General features: G+C 44.3%; 1 protein-coding gene across 1 annotated transcript in view; it reads right to left on the reverse strand.

Moving 5' to 3' along the window:
- The window catches only part of GPAT3 (glycerol-3-phosphate acyltransferase 3), a 152785-nt gene that overhangs the window by 86950 nt on the left and 47109 nt on the right, over window positions 1-18726 (reverse strand). Inside the window, exon 2 of the mRNA XM_073541745.1 lies at window positions 8518-8584. Within this exon, the coding sequence (XP_073397846.1) occupies window positions 8518-8584 (67 nt within the window). The remainder of the gene's footprint in view (window positions 1-8517; window positions 8585-18726) is intronic.

The following is an 18726-nucleotide window of genomic DNA, read 5'->3' on the forward strand; positions in this document are numbered from 1 at the left end:
ATAATTTTAATGTCGTATACTGTTGCAGGACTCCCATTATCCGAGTAGAAATAAAGCTTGTTGCCATCGCTGGTTGACGCCTGATGAAGTAACACCACCAAAAGATCTGCATCTTCGCCAATGAGACTAGTACTTTTGTTGGATGACATTGACACTGCTGTCTTAATCTCCACATCTGCAGCCCCCTCTGATTGTATTACGTGGCAACCTCTGTCATTCTTGCGCTGTGAAACGAGATTGATAAGAGACTGTTTGTTCTCCACATTCGAAAGGAAGTCCTCCTTTTTCCCGACAAATTTCGTTCCTTCAACAATGTTCACTTTGTTACTTGTTCGTTTTTTGCGCCGTCGCTGATGGGTAATGTCCTTAGTGTTTGGTCCTCCAATGTAACCATAAATATAATAATAGTAGTAATCGTAAAAGAAATATGATAGACACTGAAAGGCGAGTCACATTTAACATTTTACAGCTTTGGCGGCTATATTCTTTGACGTCACATTTGGACCCTTTGTGGTAACCCTATCTTGGTAAACTTTTAGTATGTTTTTCCCCACATGTAATACTACCAAAAAAAACAATAAAACGCTTTCTTGGAATTTGTTCAGGGTAAAGGATTTTTTTTCTTATTTTGACTGGACTACTGCCTGGGTATACACCCTGGGAAGACGACAAAGAAAAAACCATCTTGGAGGGCATCTGACAAATTCTATTTTGTAACCTGAGGCCACCAACTCCTTTACATACGCGTCGCGTGCGACACTGAAACAGACGTGGCGGAACCAGAGTAAACGGCAGCCCACCTTGCTGGTGACGTCTGGCAAACGCTTCGAGTCATTTAGCTGACCATCTTTGGGATCAGGATCCCCACAATCTGGGCTGCTGAGTTCGCATTCTCCCCAATGGGTTGGTTCTATATGAGACCTGCGGCTCCCTATCCTGGTTAGGGCGGCCTGAAGCGGCGGAATTGGCCGCTGTGGTCCACCTGGGGTTGCGAAAGGTCGGAAAAACGTGCCTGAAAAGGGTGGCGAATAGGCGGTTTGACCTTCAAAGTGGCTTCAAATGTGATGTGGTCTATAAAAATAAAATGGTGTAGCAAAAATGAGAAATCGCTGGTCAATTTTTAACCCTTATAACTTCCTAACAAAAAAAAAAGTCTTAGTTACTCACCGGTTGACCGAGGTAGGAGATCCCCCCGCTACCTGAGTCGGTCAGCCGGCCGGGGAATCCCTCGACGACTCCATGATGGACGATCTGAAGGAAGTCCCGTCCTCTAGGAACAGGAAACCAACTGATGCGTGGGAGAGGTGCCGCCCTTTTGTATCTGTAGGTTTCCTGTTCCTGAAGGGCGGATCCCCTCTCTCAGGTGGTGCTGTCATGGACGACCGATAAACTTTGGTTCCAAAATTGTGCTGATGTAAAGTAAACATGTGGGAAATGTTACTTATCAAGTTTTTGTGTGTGCCGTATCTCTGTGATTTAAGGGCATAAAAATTCAAAGTTGGAAAATTGCGAAATTTTTAAAAATTTTCGCCAAATTTCCATTTTTTTCACAAATAAACGCAAGTTATTTGAATGAAATTTTACCACTAACATGAAGTACAGTATGTCACGAGAAAACAATGTCAGAATCACCGGGATCCATGGAAGCGTTTCAGAGTTATTACCTCATAAAGGGACAGTGGTCAGAATTGTAAAAAATGGCCCGGTCATTAACGTGCAAACGGGCTTAAGGGGTTAATAAAGGAAACACTAGGAACGGATAACAGGGTTTTAGTGGCTAGAGGCGACACTGGTGGATCCACCGTCTGAGATTCCGTCCATTTCTTATGAATGTCCGGGCAAATGGATACCTTACTTCGAGTGCATTTTGACCCGAGAAACGCCTGTCTGGTCGTTCCCTGTGTTGCTGCACTATGTCCTCAAACTCAGGGTGAGAGGAAAAAATTCTATGCGGCCGCTTCACTCGCTTAAACACCACCTTATGGCCTGAAGCCGCGGTGGAATCATCCTCAATCCCCAAGGTCTGATTGACGGCTTCTAGGAGACTGTCCACTGTCTCACGTGACCCCAGAGCATCCAGGTCAAGGGGCTCGTCTGAGTTGAAATCTGAGGTCTGCTCGCTATCAACCACTGGTGACGGGGAGCGAGAAGCAGAACTTAGAGATGCCAAAGCACCAGATGGACTGGGCAACATCGCGTGGATTCTCTTCCCCTGGGTCTGCCTGGAGAGAGCGGCCCCTGCTGGCCGAAGGCTCTAGTGAGGATGAGGTACCCTCTAAGGCTGGCGAGCTCGTAAGCGACGCTATGGACTGGGGCGGTCGTAGGGGAGGGCTCCTGGGCGCGTTCGGACTCGCAGGCTTCGCATAACCGCTTGCTCCACACCCACGGAAACGCAGCCCGACAAGAGATGCATGCAGCATAAAAAAAAAAAACGTGTGCGTCTTTGCCTTTTCGGACATGCTGTATCTGTCCGCTGCTGGAGATGAGTGGGAGGAGGTAGCACCTCGTTTCCCTGTAGCTTGGCCTCTCGGGCAGCACTTACCCCAGTCCTGTGCCCCCCCACGTTCCTGGACGCCTCCACCACCGAAATTGCACGCCACCAGCTGTGGGGCGAACTGCTGGCATATAAACTGCCCCAGGGGTGAACTTCCGGGTCAGTGGCCTAGCCACACTCCGAAGCCGGGGGCTAAATTTATTCACCGCCGCCCAGCCTGGGGGGCAGGCCGCCGGAAGGGACACGCGGCTCGGAGGCGGAACTTCGGGTTGCAGCCTAGCTCTGGCTAAAGCTGCGGCCTCGATTTTCTCCCCTGCCGCGACGGGGTAGGGGGGGACAGGGGGAAACGGGGGAGCGCGACTTCATGTTGCCGTAAACAATGGCGCTACCTACTGGCGCGGGCTTTATCGCACCGCACTCTTGCAGCCACGCTCAGCCAGGAATGGCCGGTGGCATCTGACAGCTACAGGCCCCAGCCCTGGATCTTCGTCACAGGAGCCCTCCCAGGCCCTCTCCTCACTGGCGATCCTCTTCAGCTTCCCAGCTTAGGTATGTGAGGGGGTCTTGACAATATAGGACGGTGCAGGCACCCTAGCTCCATCTAACCCCTTCAGGGGATGAGGAGAAGGACTGTCTGCCGCCTTGCAGCACCGCAGTTTAAGCATTGGTGGAGCAGTGGGGGCCGCACGGACTAGTCTTGTGCCTCTGTACAGCCCTTGGTTTCAATACCTAGGGGTGGTCAGGGCTAAGTCCGGCATTGTGTCCCACGTCGCGGGAGAGGATACGTGGAGGGACACTCGCACGTGTTCGCCCGTTGTTGGTTTGGGGAAATCGGACCCTTTCAATAGGATCCGTTGCCCCTGTCTAATCTTCATGGAAAAAATAAAAAAAAAGGTCTGGGGAAAATGGCCCAGATATGTCCCACGGTGCAGGAGAGGGTACGTGGAGGCAATACTCAACACGTGCTCGCCCGTTGATGGTTTGGGGAGATCTGACCCTTTCAATAGGGTCCGTCGCCTCGTCTTATCTTCATAGCAAAAAAAAAAAAAAAAAAGAGTTAAAAAGAAAAGAGAAAAAGTCTGGAGCAAACCAGACGTGTGCCTCCAAAGGACACTAAGCAAAAAACTGATTTCCGCCCGCAATAGGGGCGAGGGTGTATACGGCGGAGGAGGAGCTAACCTCTTTTTGTCACTTAGTGTCAGCCTCCAAGCGGCAGAAGCATACACCCACAGTATCTGTGTCCCCCAATGAGGCGAAGGAGAAATCTCGAGACTATGAAAACATTCTGGAGCAAAATTTGCTAGCCTGTGTCAGAAATCTTCTGTGTCGCAGGTCATGGGTCCTTCAAAAGGATAATGATGAGTCAGCCAAAATACCTATGAAGAGATGCAAAAGTCTCATTGAGATTAACCGAAATAGTGTGTTTGCAGTGATTGCCTCAAAGAGTTGTGCAAAAAAATAATGGGTTACGGAAAATATTTTTTGTCCAGGACAGTTTCATTAGTTTGTTTTTTTTATTTTTTTTAAGTTTTTCTGTTGAACCATAATTCAAAATCAATGTCTGATTTTCACTTCCAGATTTCCAGTAAATTTAAGTCGAAAATTACTTGTGTCTGTTTAAAGTTATTTCAGTGATATAAGAGGCATTGACTGGACATTACTGACTTTGCCAGATTTCACTGCATTTTCTATTGAAGGGCATAGACGATCTGTGTCCCTCTTCAATGTCTGATTGCACCACTTCAGACTATTGCTATTCAGGAACGAATACTATAGTCCTGAGTTGCGGCACGAGGCAGCAGGCCAGGCCGAGCCATAAGGCAAGGCATGAAGCAACAAGCCATGCCAGGCCATGAGGCAACAGGCCAAGCCATGCAACTGTGGGCCAAGTCCACACCATAAGGCAGCAGGCCAAGCCATGAGGCATAAAGAAGCAGGTGGGATACACAGACTGTTGGCCAGCTTCTTATGGAGAATTATATCCCAGGGGCCAACCAGACTAACTTTACCACTTCAGAGTTGCTGAAGATTATTCAGTTTACCAGGATGTTGCATCTTCATAGCATTCAAGATGCACGCTCAAAGCTCCTCGTCCAAAAGGACAAGAAACCACTGAAGAAGTTGTCTTTATTATTATTATTTGCTCTAGGCTTCCTGTCAAGTTGTGGGGGTGGAACCTTCTCTCACTAGGGACAAGAAATTTTTCTCTAACAAAAATATATTACAAAGTTTATTATATTCTCTTATACTATGGATTTATGCAAAGTTTGTTGAAATGACTGAACATTTGAAGGGTTGCACTCATTTATGATGAGCACTCTATAGGCAGTTAATAAATGTGTTCACTAAATCTTTTAAATCCAACTCCATACAATAATGCTAGTATAGACAAATATGCTTTTTGCATATTCTACATCACACTAAAACTATTATACATAAAAACTTTTTTCCCTCTACTCATTGCACTGGACTGGACTCTGTCCTGTGGATCCACAGTGACTAGCAGGGAGAAAGCAATATAATCTGACCCTGAAGCAAGATGACAATCTATGGATAAAACACGGTGTAATGCCATGCATACACAAATAATACATATAAATAATGTATTTGCCAGTTTATTATTTGAGATCACTTAAGTCAAAGCCTGGGCCGCAGGGTGAGTATATTTGACCAGCATCGTCAGGCGGGTGAATAGAGTATATTTGGCCCACGACGCCGAGCATGTCACTCGCGGGTCACCCACCTGGAATTGCACTGTCAACTATAATCTGCATCATAGATCGTGTTACAGTTTTAAGCATTTCAAGACATTCCCTGTCTTCATCTGCGATCTCAGCACAGCGGGCATGATGATGCGCCCGCTGTACCAATGTGCGCAGAGGATATGAAAACACCGAAGCAGCGGGGGAATTGGCAGAGGTGAGTATTTTTTTTCTATGTGGGGTCTATTAAACTGTATGGGGGACTATGTGGGGCCATTATACTGTATGGAGCACTGTGCAGTGCTCATTACATAACATGGAGCAATTTTTGTGGTCATTGAACTGTATGGAGCACTATGTGGGGCCTTTACACTGTATGGAGCACTATGTGCTCCCATACTGTATGGAAAGCAATGCAAGATCCAGTTATACGGTATGGAGGACTATGTGGGGCCCATTAAACTTTATGGAGCACTTTTTGTGGTCATTACACTGTATGGAGGGCTGTGGGGGGATTGCCGTTGGAGAATCACATTGTGATGGGGTCACCATTCTTTGTTGGGGGGGGATTGAGGGAGGAGGTTAGAGTAGTGTAATTATACCATGCATGGGTACTGTGGAGGAGTATACTGTGTTTGTCATTATCTGTATTATTCAAGGTTTTTTATCCTTTAACACATATTTAAATTAGGCTATTGGGACATATCCTTTTTACTGCTGTTACATAACATTATTGTAATATTTATTCTAATATGCAGTAATTAAAAAGGACTTTTTTCATGGGAAAATCCTTTAAGTTTGTTCCCATATAAAACAAGTTAACAGTTGGCACTGGATCACAAATAGAACACACTACATTACATGCACATATACACATTAAAAAATATATATATATATATAGATGAGAGTGCTTCCTTAAAGGGAACCTGTCACCAGTTTTGGCCGACATGAGAAACGGACGTCAAATTTCAGGGCTTATATACAGCATTCTATAATGCTGTATATCTGCCCCCAACCTGTAAGAGAAGAAAAATAACTTATTATACTCTCCTGCGGGGCAATCTGGACCGAGGGGTGTCCCTCGTCTTGGTCCGGCACCTCCCATCTTCTTGCGATGCTGTCCTCCTTCTTGCTTTGTGTGGATGACACATCCCTGCACCAACCACACAGTCTCCTCGGCACTACGCTTCTGCGCAGGCGTATTTCTCCATCCTGTTGAGGGCAGAGCAAAATTCTGCTGTGCGCAGGTGCTCGGAAATGTCAGAGAGGCCTAGCGCCTGCGCACTGCAGGACTTTGCTCTGCCCCCAACAGGACAGAGAAGTACGCCTGTACAAGTGCGTAGTGCCGGAGAGACTGTGTGGTTGATGCAGGGACGTGTCATCCACACGAAGCAAGAAGGAGGGCGGTATCGCAAGAAGATGGGAGCGACACCCCTCAGACCGAACCGCCCCACAGGTGAGTATAATAAAAGTTATTTTTCTTCTCTTACAGGTCAGGTTGGGGGCATATATACAGCATTATAGAATTCTGTATATCAGCCCTGAAAGGTGATGGCCGTATCTCATATCGGCCAAACCTGGTGACCGGTTCCCTTTAACATCTTCACCCTCCAGCGATTTTCAGCTTTTCTTTTTTCTCCTACCCCTCCCACAACTTTTTTTTATTTTTCAGTCACCATAGCTGTATGAGGACTTGTTTTTTGCAGGACTAGTTTGTACTTTGGAATGACACCATTGATTTTACCAAAAAGTATAGTGAAAAACAGGAAAAAAATCCAAGTGTGTTGAAATTGCAATTCCCCAATTGTTTGAGTTTTTTTTATTTACCATGTTCAGTATTATGGTAAAACTGACCTGGCAATAAAATTCCCCAGGTCAATACGAGTTTGCAAATAAAAAAACCTGTTTGCTACTTAAGTGGTGAAAAAAAATGTCAGAAATTTGTATGAAAACAAACTTTTTGAGTTTGTCACCATTTTCCAAAACCCATAGCATTTCCAATTTTCAGGATCTGGGGCTGGGTGATGGCTTATTTATTGCAGTTGCATCTGATGTTTTTTAAATGGTTTTATTTTTAATGGGGCAAAAGAAGGGTGTTTTTTTTGTTTTTTGTTTTTACTGTGTTGTATAGTCCCCTTCAGGAGACTTCAAGCTGCAATCTTCCGATTGCCTGTGATATACATAGCAGGCCATCAGCAGCGCTGATGGGTGAAACTTGTGAAGCGCTTCCGGCCAGCACGTATTAAATGCTGCTGCCAGTGATTGACAGCGACATTTAACTGGTTAATAGCTGCAGGTGGATCTTGGATACACCTGTGTCTGCTAGAGGCACTTGATGGTTGATTAAATCAGCCATCAAGTGTGGGGTAAAAATGTGAGATCAGCATCGCAGCCCGCATCAAACGTCATCAATCGTGAAGGGGTTAAATAAAAAATAAGTTAATCATAAAGTGTTCTAAAATTTGCATTGTGCCAATCTTCACATTTCACTGAATAAGTGAGTAGTAGATGGTAGATGAAATAGGCAAAAACATCTTACATTTATCAAATGTATAAATCTGAGCATATTAAGCACTGGCCAATAACTTAAAATGGTTTTCCACGTTTGGGATGAAAGTCTACAGTCACTCTACATGACTGCAGACCTTTAAATCCTCACAATGTGAACACAGATGAGAACCTATGATGAAGTGATTTGCATACATGCTGTCACATGTCGACTAGACGTGCTCGGCCTCACTCAAGTCACTAGAATAGAGTGAGGACACACATCTTGTTGGAATATGGCCAGAAGCATGAAAATCACATACATGAGATCATGTGACCACCCGCTTTCATTGCTGGAACTGGGAAAACCTAAGAGCATGTGGTGCGCATGCTGTGAGGATTCAAAAGTCTCCAGTCACTTAATGACTGTAGACTTTCACCCCAAACCTGGACAATGACTTAAAAGGGAATCTATCACCATATTTTTGCTGTTAGAGCTGAGAACCGCATAATGTAGGGCACAGACCTCGATTATAGCAAGGGGTTACTGGGCGGCTTGCTGTAGTTTTAGTAATATCTCTTTAGTCAGTAGCAGATTATCACTAGAGGGCTAGTAAACCTGCTTCTATGTATTCTTCCACAGAACTTGCCCCAACCAACAATTGCCAATTTTCTGCCAATGCACAGTGTCCATAGAAAGCTGTCAATCCGTGCGGGCAGAGTTATACAAAGCTCAGCATTCAGAGACCTGGTAGATCTACAGCAGATAAAACAGTCTTTGCCCTTACACAATGCTGCTTTCAGTGTCCAAGTTTCCAAAAATGATTCGCTTACCATTGGATGCCACCATTCGAAGTTTCTTTTGTTCTTCAAAACCTTTTTGAATTCTTAAAGTTGCCCACTAAAAGTAAACAAACAAATCAATCCTCTTCTTTATTATTCATTTGTGCTACATTTATTAGTGTAACTATTTGAAATTTTGATTACACAAAAAAAAACTACAAAATCCATATTGCTTTTAAAAAGGAAAGAACTGTTTAAAAAATTACAGTTTATAATCAGTGATTTGTGCTAAACGTATGTTTTTAAAATATTAGCAATATTTTTAGGCTTTCCATTTACCGTATTAAAAATTAAATAGGAGAAATCTTGGAATCTTAATATGTGCCACTGGGGCTTTTTTTCCCTTTAAGGCCGGTTTCACACTAGCGCATTTTCAACGCGCGCACGGCCGGGGGTAGCTCCGCCCCCGATCCGGCTCTCTGCCCGGCGTGCCCGCCCCTTCCTTGTAGCGCCGCCTCCTAGCGGACAGCGGCGCCTGCGATCGGCGCACCCTATCTTTAGCATAGGGTGCGCCGATCGTGCGCAGGCCGTGCACTAGTTGCGCTTTTACCTGCGCTGCGCACTTTTGACGGTGCGCCGTGCGCGCCAAAATCAAACTTTTCGGATTTTGGCGCGCACGGCGCACCGTCAAAAGTGCGCAGCGCAGCTCAAAGCGCAACTAGCGCACGGCCTGCGCACGATCGGCGCACCCTATGCTAAAGATAGGGTGCGCCGATCGCAGGCGCCGCTGTCCGCTAGGAGGCGGCGCTACAAGGAAGGGGCGGGCACGCCGGGCAGAGAGCCGGCTCGGGGGCGGAGCTACCCCCGGCCGTGCGCGCGCTGAAAATGCGCTAATGTGAAACCGGCCTAAGACTACCGTATATACTCGTGTATAAACCGAGATTTTCAGCCCATTTTTTGGGGCTGAAAGTCCCCCTCTCGGCTTATACGCGAGTCATATACACCAGGGGGTCGGCGGGGAGAGGGAGCGGGGGTGTCAGATCATACTTAGCCCCCATTGGCACGTCTCTGCAGCCCCCTGCTTCTCCTAAGGTCTCAGGCTCCTTCCTTCAGCGGTCACGTGGTACCGTTCATTATGCGTATATTCATGACATTAATGAGCGGTACCACGTGACCGCTGAAGGAAGGAGCCTGAGACCGTAGGAGAAGCAGGGGGGGCTGCAGAGACCATGCCAGGAGAGGGTAAGTATAGCGATATTCACCTGTCCCCGGTCCACCGCTGCACGCTGCTCTATCCTCTGTGTCTTCTGGCTGTGATGTTCAGGTCAGAGGGCGCAGTGACGTAATTAGTGAGTGCCGCACCCTCTGCTGCCTGAACGTCACTGACAGAGGACCCGGAAGACAGAGCGGCAGCGGTGGACCGGGGACAGGTGAATATCTGAGGTGCCGGGGCCCTGAGCCAGCGGTGGCACCGGCACCTAGCCCCCAGCGACAAGAGGTGAGCATGTCATTTTTGTTTTATTTGCAGCAGCAGCATATGGGGGCATAATCTATGGAGCATCTTATGGGGCTGCATATGGGGCATAACATATGGAGCATCTTATGGAGCCATTATTAACCTTTGTGCAGAATTATATGGGGCATATTTTGCATGGAGCATCTTATGGGGCCCATCATGAACTGTATGAAGCATTATATGGGGCTCCTGATTCAATATGGATATTCAAAAACACTTAACCTACTGATGTCTCAATTTTACTTTTATTGGTATCTATTTTAATTTTTGAAATTTACCAGTAGCTGCTGCATTTTCCACCCTAGGCTTATACGCGAGTCAATAAGTTTTCCCAGTTTTTTGTGGCAAAATTAGGAGGGTCGGCTTATACACGAGTATATAGTATACGGTATTTTCCTTTAGTTTCAGCAAACAACATATGTACATAGGCACAATGATGAGACCCTTACCATATGTTTTTTATTGAAGTGTCTAATGAACATGTGCAAAGATCATTGTGAAGGGAGAAGGGCAAAAAGTCTATTGTGACATTGTCTATCATGACATTGCCTATTGTGACTGGTGAATCCTTCATCAGATACATACAGAGGTGTTACCTGTCATTGTAATCCTATCTTTCAGAGAGTATGCAGATAGCTGCACTTTACTCCTCCTGAGATGTATTCTTATTTTGTAAAGAAACATACAAGTAAAAACAAACTAAATTGTTTGGTCGTGACATCAAACTAGGTCCAAATCAAAATATGAATTCCACCTTCAACATCGTCCTGGGTCCACAGATTGTATAGCAGTGGATTAGGGTAGAAGAAATTGCTAGATTTTCCTGGTTTTGTTATATAAACCGATTTTGGGCAATTAATCTTAAAATGATTTTTTTATTTTTGGCCCCATACAATTTGCCCAACCACGATACGAAATGTACGCCATCATTAGTTTTTTATGATGGTAGAAATCTTTACATGCACGGTCATTGGTGAATGTAAAGGAAAACTTAGCTGAGAAATGAATAACAAACTAAAGCTGCTCCCACCATTTGTCAATCTGTATGATTTTCTGCATATTCCTAAAAACAAGTTAGAATCCCGCAGTGACCCACCCCCAAGTTTAATATATACACTATATATATATATATATATCTCTATATATATCTATCTATAAATATATATATATATATATATATATATATATATATATATATATATATATATATATATATATATACACACACACACAGACACACATACACACACACATACATATATATTAGAGATATATAGATATATCTATCTCTATCACATATTACACACAGATTACATATGTGATCATGCTGTAGAGCAGGAGTCACCGCTGCCTCTTGCCTGCAGAAAGGTGCATATATCTATCAATAAATCTATCCACACACCCTTCTGCAGACAGGCTGCAGCGGTGACTCCTGCACTGCAGCATGATCGCATTTATAATCTAATATATAAAGATGTGTGTGTGTATGGGATTGGCATCTGCACTGTTGCAGCTACAGCCACAAAATTTTGCACAGTCACACACCTGGACCCCGAGAGCGTCATAGGCTATGTTGTGAGGAAAAATCTTAACCTCGCGCGTTCCAATTCACCAAACAATTTTGCCCCATCTACATAATGGGGAAAAAGTGTACGTATGTATGTGTGTATGTCCGGGATTGGCATCTGCACCATCATAGCTACAGCCAAACGTCTGGACCCAGAGAGCGTCATAGGCTACGTTGTGAGGTGAAATTTTAACCCTGCGCGTTCCAATTCACCAAACAATTTTGCCCCTATCTACATAATGGGGAAAAAGTGAAAGGAAAAGTGATGGAGGCAAATTGACAGATGCCAGATGTGAACAAGGGTGACTTAAAGAATGAGAGCGATGGCGCCAAAGAGTATATACCGTACAGTTGCTAAGGTGGGGCCCTGACATGGGATACTCACCACACACGGGGATATGAACACACACACAAAATGCGCCACACACTACCACGTGCTTCAACACATATACCACCTTCAGCACACATTTCACCACACATACACCAACCTCGCCACATAAAAGTCGAAACACAAAAGTCGCCACTCAAAACTCGCCACGCTGTCCCAGAGCTGTTTAAAAGATGAAAAATGAGCTGTGACTGGTTGCTATCAACAACAGTTTTCTTTGTAGATAGTTGTGGTAACTGAGGCCTATTATTCTTATTTCTATGGTGTTATCGTCCTTCAGTAAAGCTGGATATAACACAATTTATTACCGTGCCAACACAGACCACCCTCTGACACAGACTGCAGGGGGAACCCAGTATCACACAGGATAGGATTAGATACACGGCTGAGCAGTCAGTATCACACAGAATAGCATTAGATATACGGCTCAGCAGTCAGTATCACACAGGATAGGATTAGATACACGGCTCAGCAGTCAGTATCACACAGGTTAGGATTAGATACACAGCAGTCAGTATCACAGAGGAAAAGTTTAGATACACGGCTGAGCAGTCAGTAACACATAATAGGATTAGGTACACGGCTCAGCAGTCAATATCACACAGGATAGGGTTGGATACACGGCTCAGCAGACGGTATCACACAGGCTAGGATTAGATACACGGCTGAGCAGTCAGTAACACACGATAGGATTAGATACACAGCTCAGCAGACATTATCACACAGGATAGTGTTAGATACACAACTCAAACAGGATGTGCCAAAGGAGAGGACATTTTCATTCCAAGAATTCCACTCATTCGATCTGATTTGTTTTTTGATTTTAAACACCTCCAGTTTCCAGTTCAACTGCTATTTGCAATGTCCATTAACAATGTTCAGGGACAGTCCTTGAGTAGTAGGGATCGATTTGCAATCGCCATGCTTTTCTCATGGTCAACTTTACGTGATCTGTTCAAGAGTTGGAACTGCCAAAAATCTGTTCATCTTTGCACCGAAAGGAAAAACAAAACATGTTGTTTATCAAAAGGCTCTTGAATGAGTTGAAAATAAAATACTATCAATACTTGGGTGATCGTTTAGTTAATTTGTGTTGCAAATCTGTAGTGTTGAATATATGATGTGAAATGTTTTTATGTGCAATATAATCATTATAATTTGCTATAACTAACCACAGTTGGTTACTATGCCCAGGCAATGCCGGGCTCTTCAGCTAGTGTGTGTATATATATATATATATATATATATATATATAGTTGGCTGTAGAAATAAACAATCAATGTGAAAATGTAGCAGCTATCGGTGATCCGATACGAAAACTAGGGGGGCAGGTCACTGAGGGATCAGTGACCTGTCAGCAGTTTGCATTATGAATATCTAATCAGAGCACCACATGAAGTCTCCCCTGTTGTGAGTTCATTTTTCCCTTCATCATTGAGGTCTGATGAACTCCCTCCTCTGGTGAAGGAAGGTAGTGAGACTGATTACCAAACACCTGGGCAGCTAGATGATAACTGGGTGGCTGGAATTGAGGACTGGATATAAGGCTGCCGACGCCCTTCTTCCTGGCTGGTGATTCTGTTATGATGAGTCACCGAAGGAGGAAAAAACAATCACCAGCCATACCGCAGATCCTAGGGTACTCAATAGCAGGAGAGAATTGTAAAAAAAAAAAAAGGAAAAAAAAAAGGAAGGAAAAAGTGTCAGAATTTTTTTTTTTTGTGTGCATATTTTTTTTCCTCTATATCTCTGAGGCCGGGGGTGAGCTGAATTCCATTTTTGTCTCTGATCTGTTGATCTTTTGCTCTGTCTTCAGAATATACCTGACTGCTGATATAGTCTTTTGAAGTTTTTTCCTATCAGTCGGTTGGCTCATTTTGATAGGGTTTTTGCGGATGGCAGACAGCAGCTTTCTTATCCTGTCCTATGTAGTTAGCTTGGGCCCCATCATTTGCTCAACCTATCTTTCTATCTGTGTTAGTGTTTTCATCTTGCTTCACCGTCATTATATGTTGGGGGCTGCCTATTGCTTTGGGGTCTGCTCTGGGGCAGTTTAGTTTTTCCCCTGTCTTTAGGCTATGTAGCTCTCCGGCTGTGATCGAGGGGTCTAGGGCACCGTAGGAACCCCCCACGGCTACTGCTAGTTGTTGTGGATAGGTTCAGGGGTCTGCAATCCGATAGCTGCCAACCTCTCTGGTTTTTCTGGACTTAGCTGGTATTTTGTTTTTTCCTCCTTCGGTGACTCATCATAACACTCCCCACAGGCTCGCCCCAAAGCACGAGTATATCATTAACTCAAAACTGAAAATAAAGATTAACCAACAACAAGACGGATATCATCAACCAAGGTATCATTTTAATCAGTGTAACAAAGCCACCTTGACACTGTGTGCAGATTACTGTGCACAATCCTGCTGACAGGTTCCCTTTAATCTCCTGTGGGCATTTTTGGATCTGTGTCAGATCTCGCTTTTCATATTAAAACTTTTCTCCTTTCAGGCCATCGGGGGTTAATGTCAGTTTTTCCCCCCCGCTGGCCTGCTGATGTAATTGCATTGCTGCTGGGTTTGCTGATGCAGGTGGTGACCACTCCCACCATCCTTTAAAAGGTCACCTGATGCATCAGCTAACTGTTGGTGATACAGGTCCTTTCTGGACACCAACCAAGCAGAAGCAGCTCTCTGGTGTTCAGCCAAGTCTGGTGTATTGGGAGTTCTGTTGCTGTGCTATATGTGGTGTGGAGTTAGCAGCGTGCTGAAGTTAAGTGCTGTACTTTTTGTTACCTCATCCTTTCTTCCCCTCCCCTTGTGTTTCTTAGTAGTAGTGACTAGGCTAGCATCCTAAGCCAGCCAGTGCACTAGCAAGGGCAGTTGGAGGTGACAGTTTAGGGATGATGTATCCTGACGTCAGCAGGGTTAAGGACCTGCTTAGGCTACTTTCACACTAGCGTCGTGTGACGTACGTTGCAATGCGTCGTTTTGGAGAAAAAACGGATCCTGCAAAGTTGCCCGTTTTTAAAAGGGACCAAAAGTTATTGGACAGATTAAATAATTGTAAATAAAATTTTCATTTGAACTCCTGGGTTGCTTTGGCTTTATGTTTTGGGTCATTGTCCATCTGTAGTATGAAACGACGACCAATCAGTTTGGCTGCATTTGGCTGGATCTGAGCACACAGTATGGCTCTGAATACCTCAGAATTCATTCGGCTGCTTCTGTCCTGTGTCACATCATCAATAAACACTAGTGACCCAGTGCCACTGGCAGCCATGCATGCCCAAGCCATCACACTGCCTCCGCCGTGTTTTACAGATGATGTGGTATGCTTTGGATCATGAGCTGTACCACGCCTTCGCCATACTTTTCTCTTTCCATCATTCTGGTAGAGGTTGATCTTGGTTTCATCTGTCCAAAGAATGTTCTTCCAGAACTGTGCTGGCTTTTTTAGATGTTTTTAGCAAAGTCGAGTCTAGCCTTTTGATTCTTGATGCTTATGAGTGGCTTCCACCGTGCAGTGAACCCTCTGTATTTACTTTCATGCAGTCTTCTCTTTATGGTAGATTTGGATATTGATACGCCTACCTCCTGGAGAGTGTTGTTCACTTGGTTGGCTGTTGTGAAGGGGTTTCTCTTCACCATGGAGACTATTCTGCGATCATCCACCACTGTTGTCTTCTGTGGGCGCCCAGGTCTTTTTGCATTGATGAGTTCACCAGTGCTTTCTTTCTCAGGATGTACCAAACTGTAGATTTTGCCACTCCTAATGTTGTAGCAATTTCTCGGATGGGTTTTTTTTTGTTTTTGCAGCTTAAGGATGGCTTGTTTCACCTACATGTTTCCTTCACAGCAAAACCTTCCAAATGCAAGCACCACACCTCAAATCAACTCCAGGCCTTTTATCTGCTTAATTGAGAATGACATAACGAAGGGATTGCCCACACCCGTCCATGAAATAGCCTTGGAGTCAATTGTCCAATTACTTTTGGTCCCTTTAAAAACAGGGTGGCACATGTTAAGGAGCTGAAACTGCTAAACCCTTCATCCATTTTTAATGTGGATACCCCTCAAATGAAAGCTGAAAGTCTGAACTTCAACTGCATCTGAATGGTTTTGTTTAAAATTCATTGTGGTAATGTCTAGAACCAAAATTAGAAAAATGTTGTCTCTGTCCAAATATATATGGACCTAACTGTATAAAGCTCAATGTGGGTGTGTATGTATGTATGTATGTATGTCCGGGATTGGCATCCGCACCGTCGTAACTACAGCCACAAAATTTTGCAGTTTCACACGTCTGGACCCCGAGAGTGTCATAGGCTATGTTGTGAGGCAAAATTTTAACCCCGCGCGTTCCAATTCACCAAACAATTTTGCCCTTATCTACATAATGGGGAAAAAGTGAAAGGATAAGTGTTTGAGGCAAATTGACAGCTGCCAGATGTGAACAAGGGGGACTGAATGAGAGCAATGGCGTCAAAGAGTATATACCGTACAGTTGCTAAGGTGGGGCCCTGACATGGGATACTCACCACTCACGGGGATATGAACACACATACAAAATGCGCCACACACTACCACGTGCTTCAACACATATACCACCTTCAGCACACATTTCACCACACATACACCAACCTCGCCACATAAAAGTCGAAACACAAAAGTCGCCACTCAAAACTCGCCATGCTGTCCCAGAGCTGTTTAAAAGATGAAAAATGAGCTGTGACTGGTTGCTATCAGCAACAGTTTTCATTGTAGACAGTTGTGGTAACTGAGGCCTATTATTCTTATCATTTCTATGGTGTTATCATCCTTCTGTAAAGCTGGAAATAACACAATTTATTACCTTGCCAACACAGACTGCAGGGGGAGCCCAGTATCACACAGGATGGAATAGATACACAGCTCAGCAGTCAGTATCACACAGGATGGGATTAGATACACAGCTCAGCACACAGTATCACACAGGATAGGATTAGATGCACAGCTCAGCAGTCAGTATCACACAGGAGAGGATTAGACACATGGCTCAGCAGTCAGTATCACACAGGATAGGAATAGATGCACGGCTCAGCAGTCAGTATCACACACGATAGGATTAGATGCACGGTTTTTATGTGCAATATAACCATTATAATTTGTTATAACTAACCACAGTTGGTTACTATGCCCAAGCAACGCCGGGCTCTTCAGCTAGTAGAAAATACAGAGGAACCCATGCTGTAATTTTTATTTATTTACAGCACAGGTGTTGGGTGATGAATGCTCCCATCAGCCAGGGGGTTCCAGAAACCATAAACATAGAAAATAATAAATAAATAAAATGGTCCCATCAATTTCTCTGCTTTCATTTGATTCTAATTTGTCTCATTTTACAATTTAAAACTGACAATTATTTAAAGAAATCTTATGTATGTCTCCCACAAGCTTAACCATACTTGCTTTTCTCTTCCATTCTGTCCTGTCTATGTTAGAAAACTGGCTGCAGCAGAAGCTCCCATTGTCTGCTGAAGGGTGAAAAAAACTGAAGCTCCAGACTTGGTTAAACTATGTCTCTGTCACGGAGTGACTGGCCCCGTGTGACACGACCCGGCAATAGGTTGGTCACCAAAAAATTAAGCAATGCAACGCCGATGGAATTGGGAGAGGAAGGCCCTTACAATAGGGAACCAGCGATGTTATATTAGATAACCAGCCAGGCAAAACTGACAGCTCAGGGCTGCAACTCTCAGCTGTCCACTTCAGCAAGACTGGTTATCAAGAATAGAGCAAAGCAGGGTTTTTTTATTTTTTAATTATTTAAATATTTAAATAAATAATTGAACAGAACTCCTGAAGGAGCATTCATTATAATGAGGCAAAGAGAGTCACTTTGCACTCCATCTGGCCTCTTTTCTTGACACATCCGTCTGTATAACCCTAAGGCTATGTGCCCACGTAGCGATTCTGAAGCAGAATAAACCTGAGCATAATCGCACACCCTGCTCCCGGGAAAACGCATGCGTTTTGACGCACTTTGGTTAGCGTTTGTCAGGCTATGTGCCCACGTTTGCGTTTTTAAACGCTCAGGAAACTGATCCCCTTCCCAGAAAACGCGCGTTTTATTTCTGCGTGTTTCTTGCGCGTTTTTTGCACAAAAGACCAGCATTTGATGAGTTTTTTTCCACGCGTTTTCTGGGAACATTGGAAAAGGCTAAAAACGCTCAGCAATGCGGAAATTAATGAACATGCTGCGTTTTTAGCCATTAAGCGATTCCTGAGCGTTTAAAAACGCATGCATTGGCACAAAAAGCCAAAAACGCATGCAATTTAATGTGAGGCTTCTTTTAAGCGTTTCTGCAGCATCTGAGCCGGCACAAACGCTGCGAAAACGCTTAAAAAAACGCAACGTGGGCACACAGCCTCAAGCGTTTTTGCATGCGTTTTCCTAAGCGTTTTTGCCCATACAATTGACGGTATGCGGAATCGCGTGCGATTCCACAAAATTAATGAACATGCTGCATTTTTAATCGCTAAGCGTTTCCGCAGCGGTTAAAAACGCACCATTGGCACAACATGTGCGTTTTTCATTATCAATTGGATGCTTTTCTTAAGCGTTTCTGCAGCAGAATCGCTTGTCTAAAAGCGCTGCAGAAACACTTAAAACGCTACGTGGGCACACAGCCTAAAAAATGTGGTCAACCAGTTTAGTAAATCCCCCAATAAATAGAACACTGCCAGAACACAGGCATGACGGAATCTAACGTGTCCCCATCTGCTTCATTATAGTACATGGTTCCGTCTGAATCCTGTT

Source organism: Dendrobates tinctorius, unplaced genomic scaffold, assembly GCF_039654945.1.
Source record: "Dendrobates tinctorius isolate UK_male_01 unplaced genomic scaffold, ASM3965494v1 ptg000011l, whole genome shotgun sequence".
Taxonomy (NCBI): domain Eukaryota; kingdom Metazoa; phylum Chordata; class Amphibia; order Anura; family Dendrobatidae; genus Dendrobates; species Dendrobates tinctorius.